At 38.3% G+C, this 19,141-nt stretch overlaps 1 protein-coding gene across 1 annotated transcript in view; it reads right to left on the bottom strand.

The window, feature by feature from the left end:
- Positions 1 to 19,141, bottom strand: part of Pkhd1 (PKHD1 ciliary IPT domain containing fibrocystin/polyductin) — a 443,194-nt gene that overhangs the window by 13,505 nt on the left and 410,548 nt on the right. The window contains exons 61-64 of the mRNA XM_041656327.1: positions 14,665 to 14,800; positions 13,275 to 13,362; positions 7,522 to 7,629; positions 1,289 to 1,447 (exon numbers count right to left, since the gene is read on the bottom strand). Of these exons, the coding sequence (XP_041512261.1) occupies positions 1,289 to 1,447; positions 7,522 to 7,629; positions 13,275 to 13,362; positions 14,665 to 14,800 (491 nt within the window). The remainder of the gene's footprint in view (positions 1 to 1,288; positions 1,448 to 7,521; positions 7,630 to 13,274; positions 13,363 to 14,664; positions 14,801 to 19,141) is intronic.

Here is a 19,141-nt window from a genome sequence, read left to right as displayed (position 1 = left end):
AGGCTTAAACACTAAACAAAATAAAAACAGCAGTTCAACACATTACAGGCAATACAGTTCAGAACCCCTTTGGGACTGTACTCCCTTTTAGAGGATGAAGATTTTGCTAGTAGCTAATCCAGTCCTGGTCACCAGGATAGAGAGACAGGGTCTCAGACTGAATGCTGTCAGATATGATATTTATCAATTAATGCTGGCCTTCTCTGAAATAGCCCTTGAAAGACCAAACACAGTGGCCATCTTAGTAATAAGGCCTGGCTACATCCCATGGGGTTCCTGTATTTGAATCTTTTCCTGTAGCCTTTACTTATCGTTAAACTTTTTAGGTAATCACTGCTTAAGGTTGAGGTTTCATGCTGGCAGCTTACATCACTACTGTTTTTTCCGGATACTCAGAGGTACACAGTGTGAGGTTTGGGTGTCAGGAAGGGATTTTTCAATAACTTATCTGCCTCCTTTCCCTGTCTTTCTTGCCTTAACAGGAGAAGAACGATAAGAAGCTGCATCCAAGACTCCCCTCAGAGTGTGTATTAACTTACAAACATGACATTCTGCTTCTGGGGAAATCATCGAGGAGGTACATGGTTTTTGTATCTTCTCACCCACACTGACTTTCCTCCTTCCAGAGAATTTGCCTCTGTGGTTTTCTTCTTTGACTCTCGCAGCTACGTACCCAACACAGTCGGAAGGCTATGTACCGAAGTGTGACCTTGGACATCTGATGCTTTGTCTCCACCTCAGGAATGTGAGAACTGGGGTTTTAGATGTAACACACTGTGCCCAGTAGTATGAGGTTCTCAGAATCAAACTCAGGGCTTCCTCCACGCTAGGCCACCATTGTATGTTGCAAGCTGCATCCCTAACCCAGCTCTTTAACGTCTCTGATAGCGTCACTTGCAAAGATGAGATTGTACAGCCAAGCCACATGGTTTTTCTGTGGTGTGTGATAATACACAAGTTACTTACCCTTACTGGATATCACTCTTCAATACCTAGATTGTGGGAATAATAATCACTACCTCTGCCAATAAGTTGTTTAAGGAATTAATAAACTTATTGATCTAACGCACTTAGAACCTGATCAATAAATGTAATAACTTAATATAATTGTTAATATTAAAGATCAGGCACTGCCCATCTTTATTATATTAATTGAAACAGTAGATTCCATGTAGTTGTATAAATCACAAAATGACATAAAATTTCTTTTGAAGACAGATAAATCATTAATATATTATCCATGATTACTTCAGACATTTTCATCAATCCCCTCCTCTGAACTACATACTTCTATTTTTGTTTTTCCGGAACCAGCAGCATATGAGACAGCTCAGAGTCAGCCATGACACCACTGAGGACAGGGACAAGGCCAGGATAATAGTGGATCTCTCTTTGTGGGCCACTGGTAAGACAGCAAAGGTCTTGGATCGAGCTGTAAAATTAGCACCTGTTTGGGAACGAAAAAAAGTTTCAATAACACATTCAGATATCAATATATAGCACAGAGCAGGCATTTGAAAAGTATCTCTTTAAAGTTATTAAGCCAATGAATCAATGATAAATTTAACTTTCATGTTCTAGAAGAACTCTAAGATGATAATAAGAAGTCAGTTCTGTCCTATCGTGATGAGAAACCCTTCTGAGTCCTTAATTTGATGCTCAGACCTATTTTCTCTGTCACTGCAAAATTATAACTTCGTTCACTCTGATGGCCTAGTTAGGAGAAAACATGTTCTTTGCTCCAGAAAGGGTGGAATGGGTAGAACTACTCACTTTGATAATAGTCACATCAAAAATAAATAAAAATTAAATAATGGCAATCTGGAATCTGCCTACAGCTCACAACTCTCCATCTCAAAGCACACAAAGAGTGTAGAGAGTACTTTAGAAGATTTTTTTCTTTTTTATATGTATGTGTCTGTGTGTGTTTGTGCACTTGTGTGTAAGTGCTAACAGAAGCCAAGAATAGGACACTGGATTTGGAACTGGAATTGCTGGCATTTGTAAGTTGTCTGACATGGGTGATGGGAACAAACTCGGGTGCTCTTCATGAGCAGCAAGTGGTCTTATTGGCTGAGCCATTTATCTATCCCAGATGGGATGGTTTTACATAGAGCCAAACAAATAAATGAATTTAAAATTCGAAGTTTGTTGAATTTGCTTACAGTGTTCTTCACACCAGATCACATGATCTGTACATATGGTGCTAACAGTCCCAAAGTTAAAACATTGCAATCAGGTACTGGTGATCAGCTGTAGGTACTACTTCTGTGGCTGTAGGTGATGGGGCAAGGCGAAGTACTACTTAGAGAAAGAGAGAGAGAGAGAGAGAGAGAGAGAGATAGATAGACTTACCTAAAACCACATTTTTTTTTCAGTAGATTAAAAAAATGTGGTTCTCATCTCATTATTGTGTATAAAAAAAGACACAAGAGAATTTGTTTAGGAACATTCAAAAATGTTAGATGCAATGTTTGTGGTAGTTTTATTCATAACTGACCAAACTCAGTCAAATGTCCTTCAAAAGGAGAAGAAATAAACAAAATGGTTGATCCATGAAATCAACTCTCTTCTCACTCAGCCCAAAAAAGAAAGTGATGAAGTGATGGTTTTGTAGAGGATGGTAAATAGCCTCCAAAACTAAATTTAATATCAAATACAATGTACTGAAGAAGCATGATGTCTACAGGGCAGACTCTGTATGATTCCATTTATACAACATTCTAGAAAGGACCATACTTTGGATACAGAACACATTGGTGAGCAGGAGGCTTAGCTGTGTGCACGAGTAGGGCAGAACTTCCTGGAGGAATAATGAAAATTATCTGTATCATGATTGTTTTGCTGCTTACAGTAATCTATACAAGTATTTCAAGTCATAAAAATCCAGAAACAACTCACTCACTTAAACACAAGTAAATTTGAAAAATAACATTTTAAACAAACTTGTCTATAGTCTCAGAAGTTGCATGCCTTTATTATTAAGATAATTACATGAGAGGACATTAATCAGAATTTACCACATTGCATGCTTTATGTTTATGTTTTATCATATTCAACTACTCTAAATATTAAAAAAGAAAAATCAGGATGATAATTTGCTTGTGATCGTGAGTTATAGCTGGCCTTTTTCCCACATAGCTAATTCAAAACAAACCTCTAACTTATTAAAAAAAAAACCCAAATTGTTATTTTCTCTACTCAAAGACACAGCATACATTTTTTCCCCTGTAGTTTTCATGTGTGTGCCTGACAATTTGTTTGGAAGCCACAGTTAGATGTTGGATGTCTTGACTCTGGGATGACTCACCTCAGGGCTCCGAGAGCTGCTGTAATAACATCAGGTACAGTGGCTCTCTTGTACAAGCACATAGCTTAGGTCTGAGCTAAACTCATCTTGTTTATTCTCAAATACGTTCTTGGTGTGAGCATCTGCATAAGGCCAATTACCCCAGAAATGGAGGAATGGATTTTACTAACTGCTCAAGGAAGTCAGCCAAAATTCTTAATTCTCTTACTCATTTTTATTAATGATAGTGATGCTAATTGTCCTGCTCTTATTTAAGATATGTAGGAGCTAGTAATGACTCAATAAATGTATATAACAAATATTTATAAAATGTCAGAATGCAATATACTCCAGAAAAATAACATAAATGAATATGATCACAGTAAGCATTCTTATTTGTAATAGCCAGAACCTGGAAACAACCTAGATGCCCTTCAATGGAAGAATGGATGAAGAAAGTGTGGAATATCTACACATTAGAGTACTATGCTGCGGTAAAAAACAATGACTTCTCGAATTTTGCATGCAAATGGATGGAAATAGAAAACACTATCCTGAGTGAGGTATCCCAGAGCCAAAAAGATGAACATGGGATGTACTCACTCATAATTGGTCTCTAGCCATAAACAAGGGTCACGGAGTCTACACTTGGTGATCCCAAAGAAGCTAAGTAAGAAGGTGAACCAAAGGAAAAGCATATAGTTGTCCTCTTGGCTATGGGAATAGACAAAATGGCCGGGGAGAAAATTGAGATCTTGGGGGTGGGGTGGGATGGGGGTAAGGGGAGATGGGGAGAGAGGGGGGAGAGGGGGAGAATAGGGGGGGGCTTGGGAAAGGGGGAGGATTGGGATGAAGGAAGGTTGGATGGGGGAGCACGGAAGCACGGTTCTTAGTTAAGGGAGCCACCTTAGGGTTGGCAAGAGACTTGAACCTAGAGTGGCTCCCAGATACCCAAGCCGAGGTCCCCAGTTAGTTCCTTGGGCAGCTGAGGATGGGGAACCTGAAATGACCCTATCCTAGAGCAATACTGACGAATATCTTGCATATCATCATAGAACCTTCATCTGGTGATGGATGGAGACAGAGACAGAGACCCACACTGGAGCACTGGACTGAGCTCCCAAGGTCCCGATGAGGAGCAGAAGGAGGGAGAACATGAGCAAAGAAGTCGGGACCACGAGGGGAGCACCCACCCACTGAGACAGTGGAGCTGATCTATTGGGAGATCACCAAGGCCAGCTGGACTGTGACTGAAAAGCATGGGATAAAACTGGACTCTCTGAGCATGGCCAACAATGAGGGCTGATGAGAACCCAAGGACAATGGCACGGGGTTTTGAACCTACGTAATGTGCTGGCTTTGTGGGAGCCTAGCCAGTTTGGATGTTCACCTTCCTAGAAATGCACGGAGGGGGGAGGACCTAGGACTTACCACAGGGCAGGGAAATCTGACTGCTCTTTGGGCTGGAGAGGGAGGGGGAGAGGAGTGGGGGGAGGGGGAGAAGGGTAGGAGGAGGGGGAGGGAAATGGGAGGCTGGGAGGAGGAGGAAATTTGTTTTTTTTTTCTCTTTTCTCAATAAAAAAAAAAGTTAAAAAAATAAAATAAAAAAATAAAAAATAAAAAAAAATGGTCCAGAAGAAACTTCAAAGGAGTAGCACATACATAAACAAAAGCAGGAGAAGACAGCAGTTTAGGTAAAATACTGAAAGCCAGGGAACTTTTCACAGGCATTAAATGTCAGTCAAGACACTCTAACTAGCATTCTGACTGTAATGGATTGTAATAAAGGGAAGATTCTAGGCGGAGAAGTGATGTGAATCACAGGGATACAGATTAATCTGTTAGATATGTAAAACACCATCATCACCACAACAACAATGGCTGAGAAGTCCATTTCATTGAAATTCCAACTGGAATCTGAGAGAGAACAGAAGTCCATGGTGGAAACACCTGGCTTTCATGTATTTTTTATTAATTAATTTTTTTCATTTATTTTACATTCTGACCACAGTTCCCTTCCCTATTTTCCCCTTTCCTTCCTTCCCTTTTCCCCCATCCACTCCTCCTCTGTCTCCATTCAGAAAGGGGCAGGCCTCTAATGGGCATCAACAAAGCATGGCATATCAATTTGAGTAAGAAACAAGCTTTCTGCATCAAGGCTGGGTGAGGCAACCCAGCATGAGAAATATGTTCCCAAAAGTCAGCTCAAGCACAAGGGACAATTCCTGATCCTAATGTTAGTCCCACATACAGACCAAGCTACACAACTGTCACACACATGCAGAGGGCCTAGGTCAGTTCTCATGTAGGCTCTCTATCTATAGATAAAGGAATCTACAAAGTAGACCCCAGCTAAGACCCTAGCAATAGTGGAGAGGGTGCCCTTCCCTCATAATCAGGTTTGTGACTATCCTAATTATCATCAGAGTGCCTTTATTCTGTAACTAATAGAAGAAGATACAGAGATCCACAGCCTTCAGATATTTTTAACATTTATAATATTAAAAGTAATCCCAATATACTCACTTTTCCATCAGCAAATACTTCTTTGTACTAGATAGTTCCATAACCTGGGGATATATCCCTCAAATATATTTACCTAAACAGAATACTGTTTCTCAGAAACTCAATTTCTAGTAGGGAACCTAGCCCACAAACTATAGACAAACAAGAGCAATGTATGCAAAGTACAATGGACAGGGCCGTGAAGAAAACCAAAGTAAGGAGGGTAGACGACAGAACCATGAGCAGCAGGGTGTCAGGAGTGGGTATCACAGACTGAGTTGTCCTAACTGGACTCTCTGAAGATAAAACTTTTGAAGGGAGACTTGCTAAGTGAATCATGTGGACTTAAGGAAAATCTTCATATAAAATGCTAATTACAAGCAAAATTTCTTTAGATTAAATGAGGTATGGTAAGGAAAAAGATCCTGGCCCTTGTGATTCACCAAAGAACTTTATGGCTAAAAATAGTCGCAAGAATTGTCATGACCCATACCGTGGTGACAGATGTTGAAGGGCCAGGTGGAACATAAACACCGCTAGCCTCTTCCGATCATCATTTAATAAATAGTATCTCAGGAAGACATAAAATTTGGATTCATTAGTGCATAGGAAGGACTCAAGAGGATCCCATACAGACACACTAGATTTCTTTAATTTCTCAGCTCCCCAGGGACGCTACTTCTAAACTAAAATGATCCTAAGAGTGACACCTGTTTCAAAGACTCATGGTCCCATACGATCAACATGATGTCAGTAGTGAATAAAGAAGCAGAGTATCCAATTATTTGCTTTTCTTCCCTTTTTTTGTCTTTTTAAGCTTCTATTTTAATTTAAATCTTATAAAAATCTCTTTATGCAGAGCTTTGTCTCACAGACCTAGCTTTGACAATTATTTAATAATAGTAGTATCGGGGTTTATCAAGTACATGCTAATGTTTATCATTTCATGGTTTTTTGATTTGTTATTTTGGAGAAGATCGGTACATTACAAATGATTTTTGTCTGACAAAAATATAAAAAAAATATCTGTGAACATTATCTCAAAGATTATGTCTTTCTTTCTCTATCTCCACTAACAATTGCTTCTCCGGATATCTCTACATGATATTTTAAATCAAAGATTTTCTAGAATGCCATTGCTATTGTCTTGGTTTCTTCCCTAATGAATTAAACTACTTATAGTCAAGTGTTCATTATATATTTCCATCTGAGACACATTAGATATATTTGAAGAGAGACATTTTCAAATGCCTTCTAAAGGGTTACAGGATCATTTTACAGTTTACCTATGCCTTCTATGAGTGCTTTCAGTTTCTGGAATGTCAACAGGTCTTGTTTCCATTTTCCATGTAGAAAGGATGAGGGAAACAGGACCCAAATTTGGGTCCACGATATTCAACAGCCCAACTGTCTCATGAATTTCTAATGAGTGCAAGTCACATAGAAGAAAGAAAAAGAGAAAAAAGGAGAAAAGGGGAAAAAGAAGGGAGATGTGACATAAATATCAGCTCCTACAGGAAAATATACATTGAGGGTATTTTTCATTAGTACCCCTTGAACCCTAATTTTCAAAGGAGGTATTACTTATACTTGATGGTTTGGCCAAGTCAACGTCTTCTCTAAACTGTGATTGCTTCTTATTCACGAAAGGGGCCATTCCAGTCACAAAGGAGAAGGGCTGCTTTTTCAGAAAACACAGATTTAATAGAACACAGGCCTGAAATTACCTGGAGGGGAGGAAACAGTGAAAACAAAGCGCCAGTTGGACCCAGAGATCAAGACGGCCAATCTGGAGAAGCTCACATAGCCATCCTGTGTTTCTGCCTGGGTGCACCCTATAAACAAATAAAAAACTGAGGTGACAGTTACCAAAACGAGGACAATATCTTTAAGTCTTTTCTTCAGTCAGGGAATTGAATAATAAAGAAAAAATATTTCAAAAGTATTTAAAAAGATCATACTATCTATCCATTTCCTCTTAGACAAACACTGGAACCAAATAATTCAAAACAAAATTTATTGAAACCATAATATTCAAAACACTGTTCTTTATAAATAGCTGTGTACAGTCTATATAAAAACACTATGCAATATGTTATAATAAGCATTCTTAAGTTAATTACATAATTTATGGTAAGATCGTAGCCCCAAATATACCTTATTATAAGTTTATATTCCTAACTACAACTATGCATTTGACTACTTTCTTGATACATTTCCATCATGTGGTTGGGTTTATACGTTAGAGGTAGAATGCCTGACTAGCATATGAAACATGCTGAGTTCAAACTGTAGCATCATCAAGAAATAAATTCTGTTATTTGTTTACGGCAGTGGTTCTCAACATGCGAGTCGTGACCCACACAGGGGTCACATATCAGATATCCTGCATATCAGCTATTTATATTATGATTCATAACTGTAGCAAAATAATGGTTAAGAAGTAGCAAAGAAATAATTTTGTGTTTGGAGGTCAGCAGAACATGAAGAACTGTATTAAAAGGTTGCAGCATTAGGGAAGTTGAGAACCACCAGTTCATGGGTTCTATCTCTCTATTTAGGGAATTTGCATTAATGCAATTGTAGAGTTCAGCTAGTACATCAAGATGACAACAGCTTGTTATCAAATCATGAATGGAAGAGTACACTGCTTTAGCAAGATGTATTGCATGGGACTTGCTTTCTCTGAATTAAAAGAAAAGGTTTAAAAGAAGAGATGCAAAGCTTATGGTTTCTAATAAAGTACTCATACATGAAGTTAAAGGGGGCAACGTAACTCCAGCTCACATCCCTGTACCATAAACTGCCTTACATCTACTACACCTAAATTACTTTTCAAGTGAATAGCTGTTACACGTCTCACTGAGAATGCCACCATGGTGGGCAAAGAGTTAAAAGAGTGATCTTAAAGTTTCTGAATTTGTTTGTGATGTCTAAGGCTGAAAAGAATCATAAAGATTTAGTACATTTAGTGTTACCATTTTTCAATTCAATTGCTCAGTCCTTTTTATGAAAACAATGTCTTTCCTCATCAGTTTTGCAGAGCTAACTAAAAGTTTCTTTACACAAACCATATTTTCTTCCATCTCTAGAGAGTCCCAAAATAAGTAAAATGCCTAGAAAAATGAAAATAAATAAGCCAAGATTCAAATAAATGATAGGCGCCTAAGATAAATGTACTTCATACTCTTTAAAACCAATATGCATCAAAATTATGGTCAATAAACTCTTGCAAACAATGAACTGCCGAGTACAGATGTTCAACATGAAATCGTTTGCTGCAGTTTTTCCTTTGACAAACGTCCTTATTGTTCCCATCTTTGGAATAATGCAAAGCAGCATTTAATCGAAATGTGTCCGTCGAGCACTGTGGGTTTGCCTCGTAGAACAGCCGCCAAACTGCCTAATGGAAAGTGCTTTAGCTCCAAATGGGTTTGCTTTTGCGTTAAATACCAGCTTGCCTTACAGATCTCCACGAAGATTCATATATATATATATATATATATATATATATATATATATATATATTTTCAGATTTGAAGCATATGTGCCCCAAAGCGGAAGCACTTGCTGCCAAGTACAGTACATTACTCCAGGGTCCATCATAGCTTTGGAATGGCTATTATAAAATATACAGGCCCCCTGATCAAGCTGGTATTAACAAGGTACTGACTGAGGGACCTCGGGATGAAGTACGGAGGCAGGCTGAAAAGAGCACTGAAATTGGGTTATATAGCCACCGAGAAATCACACCTAGGTGTGTTTCTGCAGAGTATATGGTTTCTAGAATCCTTTCATACCCAAGCATCTTTCATCACCAACTCACTACTTGTAATTCATGCTAGCCAACTGATATGTCAATAATACTGGGAAAATATTTTTAAATGTGTAGATTATTTTTCTGCAATTGTGATTCATTTGAGTTTCAGAGGATCCAGGGAGACCCCTTAAATTAATTGCCTTTGCATATGAACCCACTGTTCTGCATTGATGACATGTTTTTCATTGAGTAGGGACAAGAACAGAAATCAAAGACCATGAAATGCAGAATAAAAGACTTAGGATTACAAAGAGAGAATATTTCGATGGGTTGCTTTTTTTTCCTCTGAGAATTACCTGAAGTAAGTTAGTAAATCCATTCAAAATTGTTTAACTTCCATTCTTTATGAAGTTAAGGAGAAATATTTCAATAATAGGAAATAAAGGTCTGTGAGCATTATAAAAACACAAAAGTATATAATTTTTATCTTGTTTCATCACACATAAAAAAGAATATTTCTATCAACTTTTCTATTGGATATCCTGAAACAGGCCATAGTAGTAATATCAATCCAAGTAGACTAGTTGGATTGACATGTCTTATTATTTAGTAAAACAAAACAACAAACTTATTCCTGCTTCATTTACATTTCATAACCACATTATTATTTTAAGACAGTTAGTGAAGTCATCCTTAGGATAAATGAAAGTACATAAAAGAAGGGTGAGTCAGAAGAATTTTTAGAAAAGCACGAAGCGTAGAGTCTAAAGAATGGATATTACTGGAAAACTTGTCGAGTATGACCAAGGTAGTGAGTGAACACAAGATACAAAGTATAAGTGGAGTATTGCCTTTGTATATGAACCCACTGTTCTGCATTGATGACATGTTTTTCATTGAGTATGAAAAGGGAATGAAGCATTAGTAAGAGAACAACAAATGAATACAGAATGAAATAAGTGAAAACAAGATATGAGTAATTTCTAGAGAATGTAGAGGCATGTACTATGTGTGGTTATCTTTTGTAGATGATACTAAATATGAAAAAAAAAAGCCTGGATATCTTTATTTCTGATTAGAAACTGATTTTGCTGTATACCGTAAGTACTACCTATACTGAAATACCAACAACAACATGGCATTGAGCAATGGACAGAACAGCAGCAACCAAACAGGAATTAGCACAACTCTGTCTTAATACAGGTTTGAATGTTTTAATTTTGTATTTCCTAGCCCTGAATTGCTTATTAACTTGATTTCTCCAATACGTGGTTTGTTCTAGAAAAAATGGCACAAGGCATCTTTGAACTTTTTCCTGATGTTTTAAATCTTAGTTTCAGACTGTATTATTTAGATAAAAAATGACCCAGAGCAAAATCTGTGATGTCAATATGCATGTCAACTCGATCAAAGAGAAAAGGGTGAGAGGAAACCGTACATCTAACCTGTCTATGAGTAGATTTTCACCAAATGCATGTATATATGAGCAGTTATGACAATGTACAACATAGCACTTTATGGGTTCATTGAGAATTAGCCATCAGGGAAGAATTTCCTGATTGTTTAAGATTTATTTCTCTATTTCACCCAATCAAACTACATAGTGTAGCTGTAAGATCTTAATATTTGCTTATGTTGAGTAATGAAGAGCATTAACAAATGCCTGTGCTCTTTTGGAAACCTCTGCTGCACAGAAACTGTTATCAATGGTATCCAATCCTAGACACTCATGCTACACTATCTACCTTCCAAACAAGAGGCAGTTACTGCTGCAATAGTGGCATGAGTATAAAAAGGATAACCAACCACTTTATAAATGGATTTTAGGTCTGTTACACATGTGGGAATTTATGCCTGGTCTAAACCTGATCAAAAGCCTATGGTCATGAAGGTCATAGGCACTATGGGGAAACTTACTATTGCTCTTTGCTAAAAGTTTGTGTTATCAAACAGCCTTATAAATATTTCTAATTATACTCATAGTTTGAGCTGTTCTTATCTTTGTTCAGAGAAGCTTTCTTTTTTCAATGAGCAGGACTAAATGCAGATTCTTAAGTGAGCAGAGTAGTGAGAATAAGTGACCATAAGTACTCATCCCCCAGTGAGACATCTGTAAAAAATCCTCACCAAGGCTAAGGGAACGTTATGAAAGAGGGAACAAAAGAAGGTCATAACAGGAAGATGGAGAGGAGTATTGGAAATGCTCTCTTCTGGATATGACCTAGAACTACATTCATGAATTCACAGATGCCTGCACAAGACCAAGCAGCTTGGATGGGTAAGAGGCTCACAAGTACCTTCCTTTGGCTGAGTAGTTATTGGTAGTTGATCACTACTAGAGGAGGCACTGTGATTTTTCTTTGGAGGTGTGGTCACTTGTAATGTCCTATGGAAGACCCCATACTCACACACATAAAGGTAGAATGATCTAGATGCAGTGGGATAGAAAATAAAGAGGACATGGGGATGTTTATTGGGATCCTCCCAAGGGAAGTTGGAATGGAGAATATAGTAGGTAGAAGTGATCATAGCACACTGTATACGCATAAGGAATTTTCAAAGAAGAAGCTTAAAAAATAAGGATAAAGAAGTTTTAAAGTGTAAATACACCATAGTAACTTAAAATTGACTACAATTCATTGCTACAGAAAAATCATGTCATATATGTTTACTCTCCTTGGTTCATGAACAAATGCAAAATTTGGGGAGTTCCTGAAGAATACATAATCTCAGTTCTCTTTTTCCAACAACAAAACTCTTCATATTAAATAAAATATCTATATACATATAGAATATAGATACACATTAAAATTAAAATATAATTAAGCCCCAAGGACATTAGATGGAGCTAGCATTGCTGACAGGATGAAACAAGACAGTAAGAGTGGGCATGAAAACAACAGAGGCAAAACTTCACTATGAAGATTTGCCCTGGGTCAGAATGTCTGCACATCTAATGTCTTTATTCTTCCTGCCATTGAGAGTATGTATTTCAGTTTCCCTAATGGGAGCCACGGGTACCAGGCAAATGAATCCCTGGGCAAATCTGTTACCCTTTATCAAAAAGTATGTGTCAGAGGAGCACCAAGTACTGTAGTGAACCTCGAACTTAGACACAGCCAAAAAGTGAGGCTGTAAATATTTATTTCTAGGTTAGTCTTCCTTTTCAGACACATTTGGCACTGTTGACAGAGATGGAAAAGAACTCAGAGAACTCTTTGAGTGTGCTGTGTTTGCTATGAATTTTGAATGGGGCTGTAATTGTTTGGATAGTGTTAGAGGATGTCCCCTGAGTGTTCATGTGCTGAAACTTAACATCCCTTAACATTACTTGGGGGTGGTAACTATGGGATCGCTGTGTATATTCTGTCAAGTTTTCCTAATTGTAATAGTTTTAACATAGAAAATTATATGAAACACATATTCAATAGAAGTTGAGGAAGGAAATGAGATTTAAAATTGATGAGTTCATCAAAAGACAAACATACATAAATATATATGTGTATATACATTTCATCTTCCTTGCACGTAAAACCCTGTGGCACTCTGTAAACAAAATGATCACCAGGCCCTTAAGATTCTGTAGTGATGAACCAAATAACCTCCTTTACTCTATAGAATAGCCAGTTTCAGGGCTTTTGTTATAAGCAAACAATGAAGACAATACGAATCTTCATTTTTCAAAGTTGTAACAAAGACTTGAAAGTTGCTGGAACCTACCTTTTAGCATTGAATCTGAAGCCCCTTCCAGGGAAGCTGAAATAATCCAAGGCTCTGAAGGGAGACCCAAAGACTCTACTCTTTGGTTCTGGCAATAAAACAAGAAGGAGGAAAAAAAGGTGGACTTAGAATACCATTTTCTGAAGTTCTTTTTAAAAAAGGGGGGGTGTGTTCAAAATTAACTTATTGAAAAAAGACCATGGAGGCTATTCTGTGTAAATTTAAAGCAGTGCAGGGAAGAGGACAAGGACATCACAGGTATCCTAAGGAGGCTGGTAAGAAGAAAATGTAGGAGAAGATGGCAGGCTAGGAAGATCCCTCGTGGCAAAGCAATTGCCTTGCTTAGGCACATCTTTGGGCTCAACCTTCCATACACTCAGAATAAAATAAAATAAAATAGAAACAAGGCTATGGAGTCTAAAAGTGAGAGTTCAGGAAACACAGGAGTGACTGACTTCAAGAATGAGCATTGGGGAGGAAAAGCATCACAGGTCTGTGTTTGCTTCTGATAAATCTTGAACCTTCATAGTAAATGTGAGAAAACACTGTGTGGTGTTCAAAAGATGACCAACATCAAGCTTGCATCTGCATAGCACCTTCATCCCTATGTTCTAGTCTTTTTGCCAGAGAAGAATGGTGCCTTATGCAGTCGTCATCAGAGAGGCTTCCTCTGGCAGCAGATGGGAGTGGGTGGAGAGATGCACAGCCAAATATTATATATATAGAGAGAGTCTATGTTGGAGGTCTTCATCAGGTCCCTCCCGTTGAAGATTCGGGAACTCCATAGATGATGGGAGGAAAGACTGTAGGAATCAGATGGCATGGAAAACACCAGAAGAACAAGGACCAACAAATCAACAAGGCAGAGCTCACATGGCCTCACAGAGACTGAAACAGCAAGCAAGGGGCCTGCATTGGTCTGCACCATGTCTTCTGCATTTATGTTAAGATTGTTAACTTGGTGATTTTGTGGGACTCCTAACAGTTCCACATATCTTTGATCCTTTGCATGCTCTGGAGGCCCCTCCCCACATAGGGTTGCCTTGTCCAGTCTCAATATGGGACTTTTCCATGTTTTATTTTATCCTGTTTTGTCCTATTTGGCTGTTGTCTCTTGGAGGTCTTTTCTTTAGAGGGAAGAGAGTGGGAGTGGATTTGGGGGAGAGGGTAGATAGTAGGAAGCTGGGGAAGTGGAGGGAGGGGAAGCTGTAGACAGTATGCATGGTATAAGACAAGAATCTATTTTCAATTAAAATAAAAAGAATGACCAATGTACTGAGAATTTCTACACGTTGCCAATTTCTCATGGCAGTAGCTCTGTAAATGAAGATGAGGGATGTTTGAATATAAAGTATGTGCTTTGGAAAGACGGTCAGATCTGAGATGTTACCTTCTCATCCAGGAAGATGAGCTGTGGCTGAACCGGCAAATCTACTCCCACTTCCCCATCTGAAGGCTGCACCAGAATGGAAAGTATACAGGGCCGGGTATATATGCGGTTCCCAGTTCTTAAGTGACTTGCATTTCTAGAAAATACAAGGATGAAAGAGATCAATCAATATACTCATAGGATTACAAAGATAGCTTCAGTAGCTATTTTCCATAGAAGAGTTTGACTGGTCAGAATATTTGCAGTTGCCTGTATTTTTACAAACACATAAATATGCCACGTAGTGAATAATTCCATTTTTATACATAAATTATGTATCTGATATTTTATGGATTATCAATGCTTTAAAATGTGGGTAAAGCAATGGGAAAGTAAAATTTATTAACTTACAATTTTCATCAATATATATTAAGTTAGGCTCCCAAAAAAACTCAGTAAAAAATATGATGACCCTGAAATATTTATAAGGCAAGGGCATATATGCTTGGCCATAAGCGGCTGAACCAGCTTTCCTGGGATATTCCCTGATTTGTACTGTGCTGCAATGTCTGTGACCCAAATACTTTCTCACCATGGCTGAATCCAAAATACCAAGATGCCACGAACAAAGCCGGGCGGTGATGGCGCATGCCTTTAATCCCAGCACTCGGGAGGCAGAGGCAGGCGGATCTCTGTGAGTTCGAGGCCAGCCTGGTCTACAAGAGCTAGTTCCAGGACAGGAACCAAAAAGCTACAGAGAAACCCTGTCTCGAAAATAAAAAATAAATAAATAAAAAGAAAGAAAGAAAGAAAGAAAACAAAACAAGATGCCACAAACAAACCTGGGAAGAGATGGACCCAACATCAGAACACTGACATTTTTTTATTCATACTTTCCAAGGGTACTTTCACTAACTAGGTCCCATACCTACACATTAATTCTAGATTTTAGAGTCATATAGTACCAATAATGATGATAGTATGTGCTAAGTGACAGTGTACCATATACTATCAGCTTTTCCTGTACAACCTCATTATGTCTTTAAAAAGACGTTGTCAGTTAGATGCTTTTACTAGGCTTTGAGGAGTGAGGGGCTAAAAAAGAATGATGTAGCACAAGTCTTGTAAACCATAACTATTTTTGCCGCTTATCTATACCACCAGTGAAGTATACTGCATCTCACCTTGCCCAAACATGCTAATCACCGGTGAGACCTAGCATAAAATAACCACATAACTCATGATACCTAGAAGCAACTTTGTTTCAGTGTCTGGTGTGCTGACAGGTGGAGCTTATGAGAACATTGAAAACTTATTATTTCTTTTAACTTATGGATTCCTCATCATAGACATGCAACATCTATTTCCCAAGCAAATGGAGATCTATAGATCAAATACTGTACATTCTGCTCCAACATACAGTGTCATCTGATGAGCGGCATGTAGAGCAGTTAGCTCTGGCCTAATAAAGTTTTATTGTATTTTAAGCCATAGCCCCAATTAAATATTTGTGAGTGATTTATGCAATTTTTTGTCTTTTACTCTTCCCTCGTTAGGGTAAGAAAGGATAAAGTATTGTTTACTTCTCAGAGGCCATGAATGGCAGTTCGAGGAGGACATTAGTCCTGAAATCTTGAACAACAGAGGAATGATTACGATGGGTAAAACCATCTTAAGTTTCTATAGGAAGCAATTTCCTGTGCCCTCTGAACCACAGAAAGGTACTGAAGCATGTGGTCCTAGGAACTTGGTTTTTCCACTTAGCTAAGATCTTGGCTACTGAAATCTCTCTCTAGAAGATCTGTGTCTGACCCTAGTGTATTTGTTTGATTAGTCTGAATAGCTAAGGTTCCTTCCTTTGTTTTTTTTTTTTTTGTTTTGTTTTTTTAAAGAAACAGTGTATATTAGTGTTGGGTTTTTTTTAAACCTTATACTTTTGCTGGGTACAGCTCTTGGAAACATTTAACATTGTTGCTAGATCTCTAATAACCTCATCCTTAAATGCTTCCTGATAAGAAATGGGTACAGACAAACATACTGGGTTAAGGAAACTGAGAAACCCATTAAAGATTCTGACACAAGTAAATTGGTATCTGGAGACCCGAGGTTGGTCTGAAGGCTTCAGAAAGGCCTGTCCCTGACATACTTTAAAGTTTATTGTGAGCAAACACCTCTTATTAAATGTAAACAGCATCTCACTGGAGGTCAGAGACTCGCCGCTGCAGCATATCCCAAGGTAATACCACTTTAAGCTCCACATAAACTCTTAAGCAGTTTCTATCCTAAAACCTGACCGTAGGTGGTACAGTTTTTTACGATATGTTATAATAGTGCAATAAATCTGTTAGCTTAAAATCGAATCTCCGTGGCCTTTTAGAGAAATCATCATTAAATGCAGGGTCCTGTTAATGATGCCATTGAAGTGAAATTGTTTAATCTGCTAAGGGGGTGAAAGGTCACCAAATGAATTTTTTATAATACATCAACTTGACACGCAATAGGGAAAACTGTAATAGATAAAAGCAAAGGAAAAGGGCACTGTCTTCTTCTGATAGGTCAATAGCAGCCAAGAGAGTCACTCATCCACTTTCCTTTCATGACGGGGCTCCTTTTGCATTTAATATGGACACCCAATTAATACCTCAGTACCACAGACAACCTCATTTTAGGTGACTTATAGCAATTTCTCCCCCTTCCCTGAAATGAACGTGATCACAATACATCATAGCATTGTGCGAATTAACGTTAATTGATTCAAGTTACCAAGCAATGATGGGCCGCTTATATAATCTAGGCGTTATTGGGTGCTAGAAGGGATGAAGGGAAGATTAGATTCCAGTGTCCGTTGCTGTGACGACGGGAGTCACCTGACACCTTGTTAGACAGTTGTAAGGTTCTATTGCTGGCCCCAGTGGGGTCGTCAGTAAACTGGAGTGATGTCCAAACATCATTACACGCTGCTCCAATATTAAAGCAAAGGGATTAACAACTTATTGCAAGCAACCTGGATTTGTCATTGTGCTGTCGTTATCCAATTTCCAACCGCTAATGTGACTGTAGCCTGCAGGCAGAAGGACCTACAGCCAAACTTTAAAAAATGGGGGAGGAACATTCCCTCCATCTCCTCCAGTTTCAACTGCTATTTAGGAGCTGGCAATACCCAGTCAAGTATGTGAAACATATTTTTCCTTGCGATGCTTAAGTGCTGGCTGAAGGAGGAAGAGCGTGACAATGCAGAAACTTCCCAGCCCAGAGACCACCACCACCACCATCGTTCTACCCAACACGTGTTTCTAAATCTGGCACACATGGCATGTTTACATCCTGGAAGATGAGACAATGGCAAACATAGAAAATAGAAATGAGCAAATCCTAGTGGAGCACACGGTTTTCCAACAGGACCGCCTGTGGAGGCTGAGGGTGGCGCAGGGGGTTTTGGGTACTTCACCCATCCAAGGTCGTTAACTGGGTTTCCACTAAACAAAACAAAAAGAAATCCCCCTGTTTTCATTAGCTTTCCAAGTTATGCAGAAGAATGAAAATAAGAAGATTCTATACAAATGTTCAAATTTTTCTGTTTATATGGAGGGATTTTAGTGGTAAAGAGGTAGAGACCTGGTCAGTCGTCCTCATCAACTTAGACCATGAAACCCAATATGGACAAATTCAACAGAACCGCCATACATGGGAAGCCCATGCATGCATCAGCATTGCCAGGACATACATTTCAACTTCACTAATAGTAGCTGTAAAAGTTTGGCAAGAAGGAAACAAAAACCTCTCAACACCTTCTTAACAGAAGAGATTAATACAAAGTGGTGAAAACTGTGGGCATGGAGATCTTTGTGTTCACAGGTAGGCACTAGGGGAACCTGGAGTATTAATCACACAGGGCTGTTCCTTCCAGGGAAGGGATGATTTGCCTGTTATCTACCCAGAAGGCCGGGAGATCTGTGTACTTTACTCTATCTGTGGGGACAGAGACTGTCCTAGTGTCAGATTGTTCCCCAGACCCTTACTGTAAATTTGTTTTCCTCCATAGTAAGTCTATACAACCTGTCTTTATGGGCTTCACAAAGAGGTTTCATGTATTTACTTCTGATCCATCTTCAGCTTACTTTGTTCCTCAAAAAGATATAGGCATACTTAGTTGTGCACATGGGTTTGTGTTAATTATCACCAGAGTAAGTTTTCACCAAATTGGTTTAATTATCTACTTCAAATTCTCTAGGTTTTCAATAGTGATATAATAAAATATTTTAATATGCATATATATATATATATATTGTTTAAACTGGTGTAATATGTTGGCCATGAGAGCTGTTCAGATAAGATTTAGGAATAAAAATTGCTGAAATATGAATTTTCATTAGGTATCTTATTTATCTATATACTCACTATATGTTTCTGCACATTTTAATGCACCTTTAAAGTTGTTTGGACTAATTTTTGGAACAGGAATCTATTGTGCATGAGGACAGAAACCTGAAAGATGCAG

The sequence above is a fragment of the Microtus oregoni genome, unplaced genomic scaffold, assembly GCF_018167655.1.
Source record: "Microtus oregoni isolate MIOR12 unplaced genomic scaffold, Mior012 000007F_ref0000211, whole genome shotgun sequence".
Classification (NCBI taxonomy): domain Eukaryota; kingdom Metazoa; phylum Chordata; class Mammalia; order Rodentia; family Cricetidae; genus Microtus; species Microtus oregoni.
Note: the sequence above shows the minus strand (reverse complement) of the source record. Positions and strands in the feature narration are given on the sequence as shown.